Raw genomic sequence first — 17,487 nt, 5'->3', positions numbered from 1 at the left:
TCTCTTCAGAAAGAAGCTTCAACTTGGAATGAAAACATATTTTAACCAAAAAGGTGGAGCAACTAAAGGTGTTGACTCTCCACATCTATCAAGACAACTGGAGCACTAGGCCAGACACTCTTAAATAGAACCTGGACCAGCTCAAATGGACAAGCCAGCACAGGTGTAACACATACTGACTAACGAGGTGACACCAATCAGTGCGTCCTACGTGCTAACGAGCTTAACGAGCCATACGTGCTAACGAGCTATACGTGCTAACGAGCTATACGTGCTTAAGTCCAACCTCAAAACATAAATGGAAAAACCAAAGCCTTTAACGTGCCCAAATCAATAACCAATATGCAGAAACAGTTTGTGATATATTGAAAACCTAAACATAAAATGTACTGTTTTCACATATTTGCCACAATAATCATATTATTTGTATTTTTTAAACAAGCAGTTTTTTTTAAATTAATTTGACCTTTATTTAACTAGGCAAGTCAGTTAAGAACAAATTCTTATTTTCAATGACGGCCTAGGAACAGTGGGTTAACTGCCTGTTCAGGGGCAGAACCACAGATTTGTACCTTGTCAGCTCGGGGATTTGAACTTGCAACCTTCCGGTTACTAGTCCAACATCTAACCACTAGGCTACCCTGCCGCCCGTGGACACTCCCATTATAAACTGCACACGCACCAAAAATGCTGTTCGTTTGACAAGTAGCAATAAATCACTGACATTGATTAGGGGGAAATCAGTTCTACATGCTGTTGAAATTAACACAACAAAAAAAAACACCTCACTGGTTAGAAGACAATCTGCAGAGGACAGTTAGCTACATTTTGGAGTGATGCATTTAAATGTAGGTGTCGCTAAACAAAGGAACGCAACACACATTTGTCATCACTCTTCGATATCATTTCCCCTGAGGCTAATATCCATATGTTGAAATCAATAGAACAGGGGACAAACGTTTAGGGTTCTACATTGTGACATTCTGACTGACTCTGACTGCAGCTTAAACAACAGTGGCAAGGCTAGTTAGCTAGCTACCATTATCTGAGAAGACACTATAGTGGCCTGGAAATACGATGACATGGTAATTAGACAACATTGCCATCATTATCTTGCCATTGTGACGTCATTAAAATACTCTGACTACAATGTTAAAACATTCTACATTGTGACATTATTTCATTGATATCATGAAACAACTGCATGTATGTATTTTCTGATGTTGGATCAGAGATCTTTTACGAGAATATCTCTTCCCACATTGATCACAGCTATAAGATTTCTCTCCTGTGTGTGTTCTCTGGTGTGATATCAGGCAGCTTGACTGAGCAAAACTCTTCCCACATTGAGTACAGCCATGATGTTTCTCTCCTGTGTATATTCTCTGGTGTATAGTCAAATAGCAAGATATAACAAAACTCTTCCCAAATTGAGTACAGCTATAAGGTTTTTCTCCTGTGTGTGTTCTATGGTGCACTTTCAGGCCGCTTGACGGAGTAAAACTCTTCCCACATTGATCAAAGCTATGAGATTTCTCTCCAGTGTGAATTATCTGGTGTGCTTGTAATGTATATGATTTTGAAAAGATCTTCCCACAATCAGAGCAGCGGTGAGTTCTCTTCCCTGTGGGTCTCTGCTGGTGTTTCTTGAGGTGTTCTAATCTGGAGAGACTGTTCTGCCTCGTCAGCATCATGAGGTTGAGGCTCCCCAGCGGATGCATGAAAGTCCCGTCTCTCCTGTGTGAATGGAAAAAGTCAGACAGACGGTTAAAGGCCCACAATAGTGGAAATCCACTGAAAAAGGTGATGCCAACAGTGTAGTCATGGTGTTGTACAACAATTGAAGTCTTTAATGAATGTTAATATTATTTGACAATTGTCTTAAGACAGTCAAGTGAGCAACAATAGTCATAATTGTCTTGTTTTCACATTAGTAGTAACATCGATGATTGTCGGCTAGAAATAAGTTATTAAAGTTGTTGAAATCCTACGCAGTGTGCATGACAACTTATGGTCTCCAATATAGGCCCCTTTCTATGTTTAATAAAATTGACACATCGAGGGCAATGCGCACGCAATTTGGTTGCACAAACTCCTCCCTGCTAATGCAGAAACCGCTAGTTATGGATGTAGTGTAACTGCCTGGAGCAAAAATGTTGAAGGAAGATTTGTTTTTCACAAGGTATTTCGAATATTACCATATTATTGCATTATCAGATTATAACTGTTAGGCTCGTTTGAATCTCCTGATTCATATAATGTTGTTATTGTCGCAAATCAACTGCTTCATACTGCTTCAACCAGTAAAGTTTTATTTGGCTAGTTTTTCCATCAGCCTTGGTCCATAACTTCACCTATCAATAGCAAAGACCTACTGAAGGACCCATAACTTCACTTAACAATATAGACCTACTGTAGGACCCATAACTTCACCTAACAACATAGACCTACGGTAGGACCCAAAACATCACCTAACAACAACATAGACCTACTGTAGGACCCATAACTTCCCCTAACAACAACATATAGGATATTCTGGAGTAGAAATTGTCAATAGGAAAGTAAAGCACAGATTTCCTTTATTTGAAGATGCAGTTTTTTTCTTTTGGAAGATGTTCTGAATATCCATATTTGCTGCAGACTGACTGAGTGGAGGGGGATCGGTCCACTGCGTTGTGAAGTCTCAACCAACCACATCAGGCACCGCGTCAGTCCGGTGGCTTCTTGACTACTGTGAAACCACGCCCAATTCCTGAAGAAATGCATTATGGGCCCTAAAGTACGGAAATAGTGTCCTCTGCGTGTATACGTCATATTTTGGCGAATTTAGTATGACATCCGGGAACTTTTGGCATACTAACTTCATCATCCTATGACCAATAAGCATACTATATTCTCAATTCACGTCACAAATAGTACGGTGAACACAGCTAATGACTTATCAACAGCTGTAACAATTTAATCCCCACAGGAAATCTTCACTGTGTCACACCCTGACCTTAGTTATCTTTGTATTCTTTATTATTTTTGTTAGGTCAGGGGGTGGTTTGTTTAGTTTTTGTATTGTCTAGGGGTTTTTGTATGTCTAGGGCTTTGTCTGGTCTAGGTGTTTATATGTCTATGGTTGCCTATATTGGTTCTCAATCAGAGGCAGCTGTTTATCGTTGTCTCTGATTGGGGACCATATTTAGGTAGCCATATTCCATGGGTATTGTGTGGGTTGTTAGTCTATGTTTAGATGCTTGTCTGCACTAGCCATATTAGTGTCAAGGTTAGTTTTGGTCAGTGGTCATTCATTAAATAAGTATGTACGCTTACCACGCTGCGCCTTGGTCTCCTCATTATGATGACCGCGACACACTGGCAGTTATTGAAAGACCCATTTCCAATCTAGCGATTGATTCTTGAAAAATATAACTTCTAAATGTTTCAACTGTATTACCCCACCAGAAACCAGAACATAAGTTTGTATAACACCACTGTTTGTAAAAAAGCACTGTATAGCTTCGAAATCTGGTTAAAACCATAATTTTGACCTTATGGATGGCCAGTCCTTGTATTTATAGTGTAGTCGATTCAGGGTGTAGCCCTGAGCTGAACAAACCTGGGTCCAGCAACTGTCAAGTCAACACCTTATAACTGTTGCTCCAAAATGTCTGAACTTCTCGACGAGGTCAATAAGTTTTGGGTTACGGTTGCTACAATAGCTTTCTCTATAAATGTGAGAGTGGTCACATTTCTTCATCCCTCAGCTGTTAACCAAACCAAGTCTCTGGGCAGCCATTTTGTTGCTGTTTAAAACCTGGTTTAAAAAAAGCCACACAACAATCAACCAATCTGGAGTTCAAACAATAACAAAGCTGTAATTACATCACTGTTGAGATAATATGATGATGGATGGGGCTGGAGAAATGTAACTGGTCTCAAATTCATAGACAGGCCCATGGATACAAGGACTGACCATCCATGATATCAACATGATAGTTTTAACCATGTTGAGGCTATACAGTGTTGGTTTACATTGTTTCTAAACATTGGAGTAAAAAAAAGCTTATTTGGGGTTCTGATGGGGTACAACAGTTTAACTAAGCTCATGAGGCATGTGTTATATTCTTCAAGAATCAATGTCTATAAATAAATAATTTAAAAGTCTAAATATGGATGTAGCTATTGCATATTTCGCTTTTAACACCACACATCAGTTCAGCAACTGCAGAGTTTGTGAATCTGTATTTAAGACATTACTTACTAGTGTTAATCAGGGCCCAGTCACCCTCTACTTGTTTTTGTATTGTGACATCCTCCTCTTTCACGACAACGTTCAGCCACAGACCCTCTTTCTCCATCCAGCAGACCTCTTCTTTAGCAGGAGGTGAGTAGCTTAGTGACCTCATGGTCGGAGATGTTAGCTAGGCTATTGCTAATTTATCCAGCCCGCTAGATGACTAATAACAAAACCGTAAATATGAAATTAAATCGGTTAACTAACTAGATGACAGAAGTGGGCTTAAAACAAAGTGGCTAATATACACAAAAGAGCTATATTGGTTCGGCTATTTTGTCTAGCAAGCTACCGAGGTAGCTGACTAACTGTTACTGCTGTTGAAAGAAGCGTTCCGTCCACTAGATTATAAATCACACGAGCAGCATAACCTTAATTTCCCACACCAGACCGAGTCTGTTCATTATATACATCTACATGATGCATTCTTACACCATGTTGGAGCAGTATAGACCTACAGTAGCTGGCTACTTATTAAGATTTAGTATGACTTAATGAAACTGCCTTAAATGTGCTGTAGTAAACATTTTTTATTCGCACTAATTAATCAACACTTTCTTCTCTTTGTATGTCTCAATTAAATGCTATTATTTAATTAAATTCATTTTAAATAATCTTTGTCTGAAAATAAAATATGATCCTCAACTGCGTTTCCCCTCCAGTCAGCAGACGGCGATGTACGTCTTTCAGGTGATGCTGCCAGCGTGACGTATAATCTAGTGGACGGTTCTTCAGAAACAGCTCGTCAACCACCTCGGTAGCTTGCTAGCCAACATAGCCGATAGATTCAAGCTATTTATACGCTTTCGGTCTATATTTGCTGCTGTGTTTTAGACACACTTCTGTCGTATCTACTTGTTTACCTATTTAATTTAATATTACGTTATTTTGTATTAGTCAGATATAGCAGCTGGCTGGTTAAGTTAGTACTAGACTAGTCGCTAATGATAGATAGCTAGCTAACATCTCCGAACATGAGCTCCCTAAACTACTCCCCTCCTGTTAAAGAAGAGGTCTGCTGGACGGAGAAAGAAGCTCTGGGGCTGAACATTGTCGTGAAAGAGGAGACGGAAGAGGAGGATGTCACAGTAAAACAAGAAGTTGTGGGTGAGGCTGTTACAGTGAAAGAAGAGAAAGACGTTTCAGTGAAAGAAAAGAAAGACTCGTTCAGAGTGAACGAGGAGGAGGATGTTACAGTAAAAGAAGAGGAAGGGAAAGAGGATGTAGTTTTTGTAGTGAAGATGGAAGGGGAGATTACTGTCACATTGGAAGATGAGGATGTTTCAGTAAAAGAAGAGGATGTTACAGTAAAAGAGGATGTCGTTTTTGGAGTGAAGAAGGAAGGGGAGATTACTGTCACGTTGAAAGATGAGATGGAGATAGATCTGATTAACACCAGTAAGTACCGTCTTCAATGTGTTTTTAACTTTGGATATTCGGAGTTGGCTCGTCAATACCTCTTCAACGGAGGGCCCTAGGATGACTGATATGTATAGAATCAGACAACGTAGAGAGAAAGCTATCCCTTGTTTTCTCCATTCCGTTTCCAAAAAGTGATTTAACATATATATTTGAGAAGGGTCTATCTGCTGAGCGCAGACTGGGGGGCACGGCATGTAGTGATTTTCATGTAGTGATGTTTTACTACACACCGTGCCCCCCAATAGTGCCATGTGAGAGTTGGGTTGGCTACACCAAAGATTATGGATATACTGACAAGATGACTCTCCACCCTAACAAGGGGAGTCATTGTCCACAAAGTGGCACTGCGGGTTGTCTAGATCCCGCCTATCCTTTCTTTGGATTGGTGGATACATCTTATTATTGTAATCTATTGTTTATATTCTATGAGGGTTGTTGACATCAACCGCCTGTATTCAATGGAGAGAGATGCTAAGCTTGAATATGCATAGCGATCTGGAGACAACTCCTATAGTGTTTTTTATCAAAGTTGTCGGTATGTCATGGGTTCACATAACTTCATCATTACTTCTGTTAGATCAAGTAAACCTCACGTAGCAAATAAGCCATTGATTTTGTTGTTGACCAAATTCAACACTTTCCACATTGGGTTGATAATCGTTTCCATTTGGATACAACCTAATGTAGCCTACTGGCATGACCTAGAGAGATACAACCTACTGTAACCTACTGGCATGACCTAGAGAGATACAATCTACTGTAGCCTACTGGCATGACCTAGAGAGTTACAACCTACTGTAGCCTACTGGCATGACCTAGAGAGTTACAACCTACTGTAGGCTACTGGCATGACCTAGAGAGATACAACCTACTGTAACCTACTGGCCTGACCAAGAGAGATACAACCTACTGTAGCCTACTAGCATGACCTAGAAAGATACAACCTACTGTAGCCTACTGGCATGACCTAGAGAGATACAACCTATGACCTAGAGAGTTACAACCTACTGTAGCCTACTGCCATGACCTAGAGAGATACAACCTACTGTCCCCTACTGGCATGACCTAGAGAGATAAAACCACTTGGATACAACCTACTGTAACCTTATGGCATGACCTAGAGAGTTACAACCTTCTGTAGCCTACTGGCATGACCTAGAGAGTTACAACCTACTGTAACCTACTGGCATGACCTAGAGAGATACAACCTACTGTAGCCTACTGGCATGACCTAGAGAGTTACAACCTACTGTAGCCTACTGGCATGACCTAGAGTGATAAAACTACTTGGATACAACCTACTGTAAACTAGTGGCATGACCTAGAGAGAGAGAACCACATGGATACAACCTACTGGCTTGACCTAGAGAGATAAAGTTGTACAATTCCTGGATTTTAAATGAATATTTTCCAGGAATAATGATTATTTGTATCTTCCTATCCACATTTGGGATCCCTCTCGACCCCAATAACAGACATATATTGTGGGACTCCCAATCACAGCTGGATGTGATACTGCCTGTAGTGACGCCTCTTACACTGAGATGCAGTGGCTTTGACCGCTGCGTCCATGTGTGTGTTAACTATGTGACTGTACTAGAATGCTTAAAAGGGGGGGGGGGGGGGGTTCTTCTAAGCTATTTGGAATTGTTTTAAGAAGGTTTAAACAACATGAAGGGCTTCCCCAGTATAGTACTGTTTCAAGAATGCTATACCAAGGATAATTTTGCTATTTGATTTTGAACTGTAAGACCCATGGAAGTATCAACAAAAAATATTTGGCCATACTGCTATAACCCATACTAATGCATTGCGTAACATTCACAACATGGAACAACAGATCCCCAAAACATCTAAAGGGAGTTTGTTCTTAAGTGTTTGTCCTGTATCTGAGAGATGTAAAAAATATAGATATAATTTTTTATGTCTTTTACCCCCTTTTTTGTCACTTAAGTTTTTACACATTTTGTTACATTACATCCTTTTTCTACAATGGATTAAATAAATAAAAATCCTCATCAATCTACACACAATACCCCGTAATGACAGAGAAAATAGGTTTGGAGAAAAAAAAATCACATTTATTAAAAATAAAAAACAGAAATACCATATTTACATAAGTATTCAGACCCTTTGCTATGAGACTTGAAATTGACCTCAGGTGCATACTGTTTCCATTGGTCATTGTTGAGATGTTTCTACAACTTGATTGGAGTGCACCTGTGGTAAATTCAATTGATTGGACATGATTTGGAAAGGCTCACACCTGTCTGACTACCACAGCACTTTGAAGCAGTACGCCATCCCATCTGGTTTGCGCTTAGTGGGACTATCATTTGTTTTTCAACAGGACAATGACCCAACACACCTCTAGGCTGTGTAAGGGCTATTTGACCAAAAAGGAGAGTGTGCTGCATCAGATGACCTGGCCTTCACAATCACCCGACCTCAACCCAATTGAGATGGTTTGGGATAAGTTGGACCACAGAGTGAAGGAAAAGGGGCCAAAAAGTGCTCAGCATATGTGGGAACTCCTTCAAAACTGTTGGAAAAGCATTCCAGGTGAAGCTGGTTGAGAGAATGCCAAGAGTGTGCAAAGCTGTCATCAAGGCAAAGGGTGGCTACTTTGTTTTTAAATAAGAATAACCCTTGAATGATAAGTTGTGTCAACCTGTAACTGGTACTGTATATCTCACAAATGTTTTTGCATTCAGTTCCAAGAGGTCACTTTCTTACCACTTCTTCCATAGTTAAACATGTAAGGAAAGCTTTTTTTTAATCAAAAGGGATGCTGTCAAAAATGTATTGAATTCAAATGGATTTACCCAGCCTACAAAGCACTACAGCCACTCTGTGATGACCAGTTCTCTCTCCTCTTTTATTGAGGGATAAAGTCTAGATGAACCTCATAGGAAGACAGTTTTATCATGTGCAGGTTTCATTCAGGTCTCTGTTTAATGAGATACTCTGTTTGTCTTTGGCAGGAGAGAAACCAGACTCTGACAGCGGGGAGAGTCCTTCAGGGGAACCAGACCCAGAGACGCCCAAACCAGCGAGACAACATAACTGCTCCCACTGTGTTAAGAGTTTTTGCTGGTCAGGGAACCTAAAACTGCACGAAAGAACACACACAGGAGAAAAGCCTTTCCAATGTTCCCAGTGTGGAAAGAGTTTTACCATGTTAGCTAACCTGAAAAGGCATGAGAGAATACACACAGGAGAAAAGCCTTATCACTGTTCCCACTGTGGAATGAGTTTTACTCAGACAGGGCACCTAAAAGCTCATGAGAGGATACACACAGGAGAAAAGCCTTTCCAATGTTCCCAGTGTGGAAAAAGTTTTACTAAGAAAGGGCAATTAAAAGAGCATGAGAGAATACACAAAGGAGAAAAGCCATTCCAATGTTCCCATTGTGGAAAGAGTTTTACTCTAATAGGAAACCTAAAAAAGCATGCGAGACTACACACCGGAGAAATGCCTTTCCAATGTTCCCAGTGTGAAAAGAGTTTTGCCGTGTTAGCTAACCTGAAAAGGCACGAGAGAATACACACAGGGGAAAAGCCTTACCACTGTTCCCACTGTGAAAAGAGGTTTATTCAGTTAGGGGACCTAAAAGCTCATGAGAGGATACACACAGGAGAAAAGCCTTATCACTGTTCCCACTGTGAAAAGAGTTTTATTCATTTAGGGTACCTAAAAGCTCATGAGAGGACACACACAGGAGAAAAGCCTTTCCAATGTTCCCATTGTGAAAAGACTTTTACCATTTTAGCTAACCTGAAAAGGCATGAGAGAATACACACTGGAGAAAAGCCTTATCACTGTTCCCACTGTGGAATGAGTTTTACTCAGACAGGGCACCTAAAAGCTCATGAGAGGATACACACAGGAGAAAAGCCATTCCATTGTTCCCAGTGTAGAAAGAGTTTTACTAAGAAAGGGCCGTTAAAAGAGCACGAGAGAATACACACAGGAGAATAGCCTTTCCAATGCCCCCAGTGTGGCAAGAGTTTTCCCTGGTTAAGGAGCCTGAAGGAGCATAAGAAGACACACACCAAAAAAGCCCTACCACTGCTCTCTCTCTGTGTGGAAGGACATTTTCCCAGTCACAGAACCTGAAATCACATGAGACAATAAAGGTGCTGTGTTCTGACTTTTTTTTTTTTGACTGAGAATTTGTGTTTTTGTTTATGCCACATGAAATCATATTATTTACGATTATACCTGTCTATATAAGGTCCTACAGTTGACAATGCACGTCAGAGCAAACGCCAAGCAATGAGGTCAAAGAAATTGTCCGTAGAGCTCCAAGACAGGATTGTGTTGAGGCACAGATATGGGGAAGGGTACCAAAAAATATCTGTAGCATTGGATGTCCCCAAGAACACAGTGGTCACCATCATTCTTTGATTGAAGAAGTTTGGTACCACCAAGACTCGCACGGCCAAACTGAGCAATTGGGCGAGAAGGGCCTTAGTCAGGGAGGTGACCAAGAACCCGATGGTCACTCTGATAGAGCTACAGAGTTACTCTGTGGGGATGGGAGAACCTTCCAGAAGGACAACCATCTCTGTAGCACTCCACCAATCAAGCCTTTATGGTAGGGTGGCCAGACGGAAGCCACTCCTCAGTAAAATGTACATTACAGCCCACTTGGAGTTTGCCAAAAAGACACCTAAAGACTCTCAGACCATGAGAAACAAGATTCCCTGGTCTGATGAAACCAATATTGAACTCTTTGGCCTGAATGCCAAGCATCATATCTGATATAAACCTGGCACAGCATCAGGCTGTGAGGATGTTTTTCAACGGCAGGAACTGGGATGCTAGTCAGGATCGAGGGAAAGATGGACGGAGCAAAGTGCAGAGAGCTCTATGGTGAAAACCTGCTCCAGAGCACTCAGGACCTCAGACTGGGGCGAAGGTTTACCTTCCAGCAGGACAACGACCCTAACCACACATCCAAGACAGCGTAGGAGTGGCTTTGGGACAAGTCTCTGAATAACCTTGAGTGGCCCAGCCAGAGCCCGGACTTGAACCCAATCTAACATCTCTGGTGAGACCTGAAAATAGCTCCCCCATCCAATCTGACAGTTTGAGAGAAGAATGGTAGAAACTCCCCAAATATAGGATGCCAAGTTTGTAGCGTCATACCCATGAAGACTGGAGGCTGTAATCGCCGTCTAAGGTGTTTCAACAAAATACGTAGTAAAAGGTCTGAATACTTATGTAGATTTTTCAGTTTATTATTTTAATAAATTAGAAGGAAAAAAGTGTTTTTGCTTTGTCATTATGGGGTATTGTGTGTCGATTGAGTATCTAAAAATATATATTTTTAGAATAAGGCTGTAACGTAACAAAATGTGGAAAAAGTGAAGGGGTCTAAATACTTTCCGAATGCACTGTATTGTTACACCATGTAGGCACAGTATAGACCTAGTCTGTTCATTATATACATCTAAATGATGTATTGTTACACCATGTAGAACAGTATAGACCTTGTCTGTTCATTATATACATCTAAATTATGTATTGTTACACCGTGTAGGAGCAGTATAGACCTAGTCTGTTCTATATACTGATAATGATGTATTGTTACACCATGTAACAGCAGTAAAATTGGTGGACAAATTGTTGACACCCTTGATAAAGATGAGCAACAATGACTCTATAAAATAAATAATTAAAATACTGAGCTATAGTGTATGTAAAAAATAAAGGAAATTATATTATTTTATAGCAATACAATTGCTCAGAGAAAGAGATTTAGTCTGAATTATTGCCACCCATGTTTTCAATACTCCAGCACCTTCCCCTTGGGAGGATAACGACACTCAAATGTTTTATGAGATTAGAGAACATATTGGGTGGGATCTTAGACCATTCTTCCAAACAGAATCTCTCCAGGTCCTTGATTTATTTTGTCTGCGCTTATGGACTGCCCTGTTCAATTCAAACCACAGGTTTTCAATGGAGTTCAAGTCCGAAGACTGAGATGGCCATAGAAAGTGTTGATTTTGTACCCGATTAACCATTTCTTCGTGGATGTTGATGTGTCTTGCTAGAATATCAACTTATGGCCAAGTATCAGCCTCCTTAGCAGAGAGGTAACCAGGTTTTGGGCTAAAATATCCTGGTAGTGGATAAAGTTGATTTATTTTATACATACATTTTTGCTCATCTTTATCAAGGGTATCAATAAGTAGGTGCTTATTTTGATATCTAGTTATTTTACTGAATCAGAAATACAGATGTGGAGTTGATGTAGAGTCTGTTTTAAATTCTCATAAAAAATCTGAACTAATCAAACACTTGTTGCTCTTTGTACGTGTTGAAATAATATTATTATTTAATGGAGAGGAAAAAAACGTTTCCCTAAACTGCTTTATAATATTATAATTTAATGAAGAAGACAAAAAGTTTTCCCTCCTCAACTGCGTTTACTCCCCCCAGACAGCAGATGGCGATATGTGTATTTCAGGCGATGTTTCTAGTGTGACGTATAATCTAGTGGACGGAACGCTTCTTCAACAACTGCAGCCACCTCGGTAGCTCGCTAGCCAACAAAGTCGGAACATTCAAGTTCTTTAGACAATTTCGTGGTTTATTTGCCACTGTGATTTAAACATACTTATGTGTAAACAACTAGCTACCCCATTTAGTTTAATATTTACGTTGTAAGTCAGCTAGCTGGCTGGTTAAGTTAGCACTAGTCTAGTCGCTAATGCTAACAAGCGGTTATTCCCGAACATGAGTTCACTAAACTACTCTCCTCCTGATAAAGAAGAGGTCTGCTGGACGGAGAAAGAAGCTCTTGTGAAAGAGGAGAAGGAAGAGAAGGATGTTACAATACAAAAACAAGTAGAGGGTGAGGCTGTTACCGTGAAAGAAGAAGAGGAAGACGCGTTTTTTGGAATGAAGGATGAAGAGGGGGAGATTACTGTCACACTAGAGGAGGACGAAGAAGAGAAGACTGGAGAACTGATTAACACCAGAAAATACAGTGAGTATTATCTTATAAAACAGGGACATTGATCTACATACAGTGAGTACTGTCTTATAAATCAAGGACACAAACTCTAGGACTCAAACTTGTTGAACTAATGTGTGATTTTTTTAAAAGGGCATTCTACACCTGAAAATGTTTTGGTACTGTCGAAATTGTTCATGTTGTCCTCCAGTGATTTTTAAAAACTTTTCCTGTTGAAAAGAGAGATATAAATACATTAAAGATATATAAATACAAAATAGTTTTGTTTTTTAGACCACTACAAACTTGAAGGAGTGAGTGATGTCATAGTAAGGCATTCAAGGAGTTGGCTTGATGGGAAGTCGTGATGTCATCCAATAGGCGACTGATCTTCATGTGAATATTCATTATTCTTTTTAAAATTCTTCCTGTTCTGTCAAGTTGTTTGTTGATCATAGCTAGAAAGCCATTTTCGAGTCTTGCCATAGACTTCCAAGAGGATTTAAGTCCAAACTAACTAGGCCTCTCAGGAACATTCAATGTCATCTTGGTAAGCTCCTCCAGTGTAGATTTGGCCTTGTGGTTTAGGTTATTGTCCTGTTAGAACAGTTTTTTGTATTCAGATATCGGAAATGCACTCTACCTACGTAACATTTAGTGTTTCCTTATATTACGCTGGGAAACAGTTTTCATGGGCACAGAAATCCTAAATAATTTCAGAGTATGCAAAATCCAATGGTTTTAACTGAGAGTCACCTTAACGTAGACTGTGTCTGTAGAATGTGTATAAGATGTATGGATTGAAGGTAGAAGCAGATGTGTTTATTAGTTTACTTCAATTGGGGGATCGGCAGTGGGGTTTGCGGGGAATAATAATAAAGGTATATTCTTTAAAAAAGTATGTATGTCTATATAGGTATGTCGATGTATATAGGTGTATATATATGCATGCGAGTATGGATTTTTAATTTTTTTATTTTATTTCACCTTTATTTAACCAGGTAGGCAAGTTGAGAACAAGTTCTCATTTACATTTACAATTGCGACCTTACCAAAAAAATGGGGGATTGGAAATGATGCAGACAATTACATTGGAAGCAACATTCTTTCCGCAATATTAAGCTGATCCACCCTCTAAAAAAAAGAGTCCCCTTAACTTTATTGACAACACCCAAATGGATACTGTCATTAGCGCGGTTCTTCAATAATTACACATAATTCTTAATACTGTAGCTGTTTAGTTACAGTCACATGTTCAACTATCATCGGCTGATCCAGGAAATCATTTTCAAATGACAGTCACATGACAAACATCATCACGACATGCAACAACAACCAAAGTGCTTCATCATTCATTACTCTGTTAAAGACAGTTATGCTATGCTCCACGTTGGATCCAACATCCTTAACAAATTGATGTTTATAATGTTATTGTCTGCTTGATTTACTGTAGGGTCTCGTTAGTCTGTTTGCACACATAGATACTTAGCTCATAATGTGTAGAGAACTGTTCCTTGATGTATAGGCTATTGTACAACACAGAGCTATTTTCTTATTCAGGACATTTAGAATGACAACACATTATAGAGTAGCCTAGTGGGATTATTCACAAAATTATCTGGTGATCAGGTTATGAAATGTCATGAAAAATACATTTTAGTTTCCATGTTTCATCTGAAATATTAAATGATTTATGGTCCTAGGTCTATGTTATTTTTAAGGTGAAGTTATAGGTCGTACAGTAGGTCTATGGCAAGTATTACCAAACTGGGGTATACGTGATGCCGTCAGGGATACGCCAAATAAAATTTAATTTAATTTAAAAAAATAATACATTTTCTTCACATTTTCAAACAGTCCATTTTTATTTTCCAACGGGGCTATACATTTGGTGAGGTTTTTTCCTCACCTGAGTGACCTCATTTCACTGCCACAAATAAAATTAAACCATCTAGTGTTCAGCGCTATAACAACACAATGTCAAATACAGGTAGCCTAGTCAAACAATTAACAGCCAATCACATTAACCGTTACTCTCTCGCGGGAATTCCACTAATGGTCCATATGTAGCCAAACGTAGCTGCTGCTCGTGTTGGTATCTGTACTGATGGCGCAAAAGCCATGACAGGGGAACATAGTGGAGTGGTAACGCGCGTACAAGCTGTTTCTCCCGACGCCACTTGGGTACACTGCAGCATCCACCGAGATGCTCTTGCTGCCAAGGGAATGCCTGACAGCTTGAAAGACATTTTGGACACAACAGTGAAAATGGTTAACTTTGTTAAAGCAAGGCCCCTGAACTCGCATGTATTTTATGCACTATGCAATGATATGGGCAGTGACCATGTAACGCTTTTACAACATACAGAAGTGCGCTGGTTATCAAGGGGCAAAGTATTGACACGTTTTTTTGAATTGAGAGACGAGCTTAAAGTTTTCACTTGTCTGACCGCTTGCATGATGACGAGTTTCTCACACGACTGGCCTATCTGGGTGATGTTTTTTCTCACCTGAATGATCTGAACCTAGGATTACAGGGACTCTCCGCAACAATATTCAATGTGCAGGACAAAATTGAGGCTATGATTAAAGAAGTAGGAGCTCTTCTGTCTCCGTTAACAAGGACAACACACAGGTCTTTCCATTATTGTATGATTTTTTGTGTGCAAATTAACTCAAGCTTACGGACAATGTCAAATGTGATGTAGCGAAACACCTGAGTGAGTTGGCTGCTCAATTTTGCAGGTACTTTCCCGAAACGGATGACACAAACAACTGGATTCATTATCCCTTTCATGCCCTGCCGCCAGTCCACTTACCGCAATCTGAACAAGAAAACCTCATCGAAATTGCAACAAGCAGTTCTGTGAACATTTTATTTAATCAGAAGCCACTGCCAGATTTCTGGATAGGTCTGCGTTCAGAGTATCCTGCCTTGGCAAATCGCGCTGTTAAGACACTGATACCCTTTGCTACCACATACCTATGTGAGAGTGGATTTCCTCACTAGCATGACAACTAAATACAGGCACAGATCACAGTTGTGACAAACTTATGTTTAATAAATGTATTGTATAGTGTGTGTGTGTGGCAGGCTTACAATGATGGCAAAAAAACAACATTTGAGATTGCGCTGACCCTGGTGCAAGAGGGGGTACGAAGCTGCAGGTTGAATGTTTGAAGGGGTACGGGACTATAAAAAGTTTGGGAACCACTGTTCTATAGTATTGGTATAACTAGTGGTTTCCTCATTAGCATGGCGGAGTTTCTGCAACCAAGTTGTGTGTGCATTGCCCTCATGCTGCAATTTTAGCAAACACAGAAAAAGGCCTATATTGGAGACCAATAGTTGTCAGGCACACTGCTTAGGATTGCAACAACTTTGATAACTTATTTCTAGTTACTACTAATGTGAAAACAAGAAAATATGGCTTGTTCCTAACTTGACTGTCTTAATTGTCAAATAATTTGACAGACATCAATTGTTGTAAAACTTCATGGGTATGCTCTGGGCATCACTTTTTACCTCATAAACAGTGGATTTCTGCTGTTGTGGGCCTTTAACCGTTTGTCTGACTTTGTCATTAACACAGGAGAGAGACGGGACAATCGTGGATCCTCTGGAGAGCCTCAACAACATCATGATGCTGACGAGGCAGAGAAAAGTCTCTCCAGATCAGAACTCCTCAAGAAACACACAGGAGAGAAATCTTTCTGCTGCTCTGACTGTGGGAAAATATTCAACTCTTCAGTAGACCTTAAGATACATCAAATAATTCACACTGGAGAGAAACTTTCTAGGTGTGATCAATGTGGGAAGAGTTTCGGTACATCTGGCTGTCTGACAAAACACCAGAGAAAGCACACAGGAGAGAAGTCTTATAGCTGTGATCAATGTGGGAAGAGTTTTACGACATCTAGCTATCTAACTATACACCAGAGAACACACACAGGAGAGAAATTGTGTAGCTGTAGTCAGTGTGGGAAGAGTTTTACTCATTCAACCAGCCTGATATCACACCAGAGAACACACACAGGAGAGAAATCGTATAGCTGTGATCAATGTGGAAAGAGTTTTGGTACATCTGGCTGTCTGACAAAACACCAGAGAACACACACAGGAGAGAAACCTTATAGCTGTGGTCAATGTGGGAAGAGTTTTGGTACATCTGGCTGTCTGGCAACACATCAGAGAACACACACAGGAGAGAAACCTTATAGCTGTACTCAATGTGGGAAGAGTTTTACTCATTCAACCAGCCTGATATCACACCTGAGAACACACACAGGAGAGAAACCTTATTGCTGTGGTCATTGTGGGAAGAGTTTCACTCAGTCAACCAGTCTGACATCACACCAGAGGACACACACAGGAGAGAAACCTTTTAGCTGTGATGAATGTGGGAAGAGTTTTACTCAGCTAAGCAGCCTGATATCACACCAGAGAACACACACAGGAGAGAAACCTTATAGCTGTAATCAATGTGGGAAGAGTTTTGCTTCATCTGGCATTTTGACTGTACACCAGAGAATACACACAGGCGAGAAACCTTATTGCTGTGATCAATGTGGGAGGAGTTTTACTCAGCTAAGCAGTCTGGTATCTCACCAGAGAACACACACAGGAGAGAAACCTCACAGCTGTAATCAATGTGGGAAGAGATACTCTGATAAAAGATCTCTGACTAAACATCAGAAAATACATGTAGTTGTTTCATGATATCAATGAAATAATGTAGAATGTTTTTAATGTTGTGGAAGTATTTTAGTCACGTCACAATAAATAATGTTTTAACATTGTAGGAGCAGTAT

At 40.0% G+C, this 17,487-nt stretch overlaps 2 protein-coding genes across 4 annotated transcripts; both read left to right on the top strand.

The window, feature by feature from the left end:
* The first annotated feature begins 5,256 nt into the window (after window positions 1-5,256).
* Window positions 5,257-9,710, top strand: LOC139413161 (zinc finger protein 583-like). Of its 3 annotated transcripts, none has more exons than XM_071160257.1 (3): window positions 5,257-5,421; window positions 5,467-5,680; window positions 8,689-9,710. In XM_071160257.1, the coding sequence occupies exons 1-3, from the start codon at window positions 5,257-5,259 to the stop codon at window positions 9,684-9,686; spliced, it is 1,377 nt and encodes a 458-aa protein (XP_071016358.1). In that variant the 3' UTR covers window positions 9,687-9,710. The 3 variants fall into 3 exon arrangements, with proteins under 3 accessions (XP_071016358.1, XP_071016359.1, XP_071016357.1); XM_071160258.1 differs by having other exon boundaries at window positions 5,257-5,472; window positions 5,560-5,680; XM_071160256.1 differs by having other exon boundaries at window positions 5,257-5,680.
* Window positions 9,711-12,455: 2,745 nt separating this feature from the next.
* LOC139412581 (zinc finger protein 180-like) lies at window positions 12,456-17,395 on the top strand. The gene is made up of 4 exons (XM_071159293.1): window positions 12,456-12,708; window positions 16,269-16,442; window positions 16,695-16,941; window positions 17,026-17,395. Exons 1-4 carry the CDS (start codon window positions 12,456-12,458, stop codon window positions 17,393-17,395), a joined length of 1,044 nt encoding a protein of 347 aa, XP_071015394.1.
* The last annotated feature ends 92 nt before the right edge of the window (window positions 17,396-17,487 follow it).

This window comes from Oncorhynchus clarkii, chromosome 7 (genome assembly GCF_045791955.1).
Source record: "Oncorhynchus clarkii lewisi isolate Uvic-CL-2024 chromosome 7, UVic_Ocla_1.0, whole genome shotgun sequence".
NCBI classification, from domain to species: Eukaryota; Metazoa; Chordata; class Actinopteri; order Salmoniformes; family Salmonidae; genus Oncorhynchus; species Oncorhynchus clarkii.
Note: the sequence above shows the minus strand (reverse complement) of the source record. Positions and strands in the feature narration are given on the sequence as shown.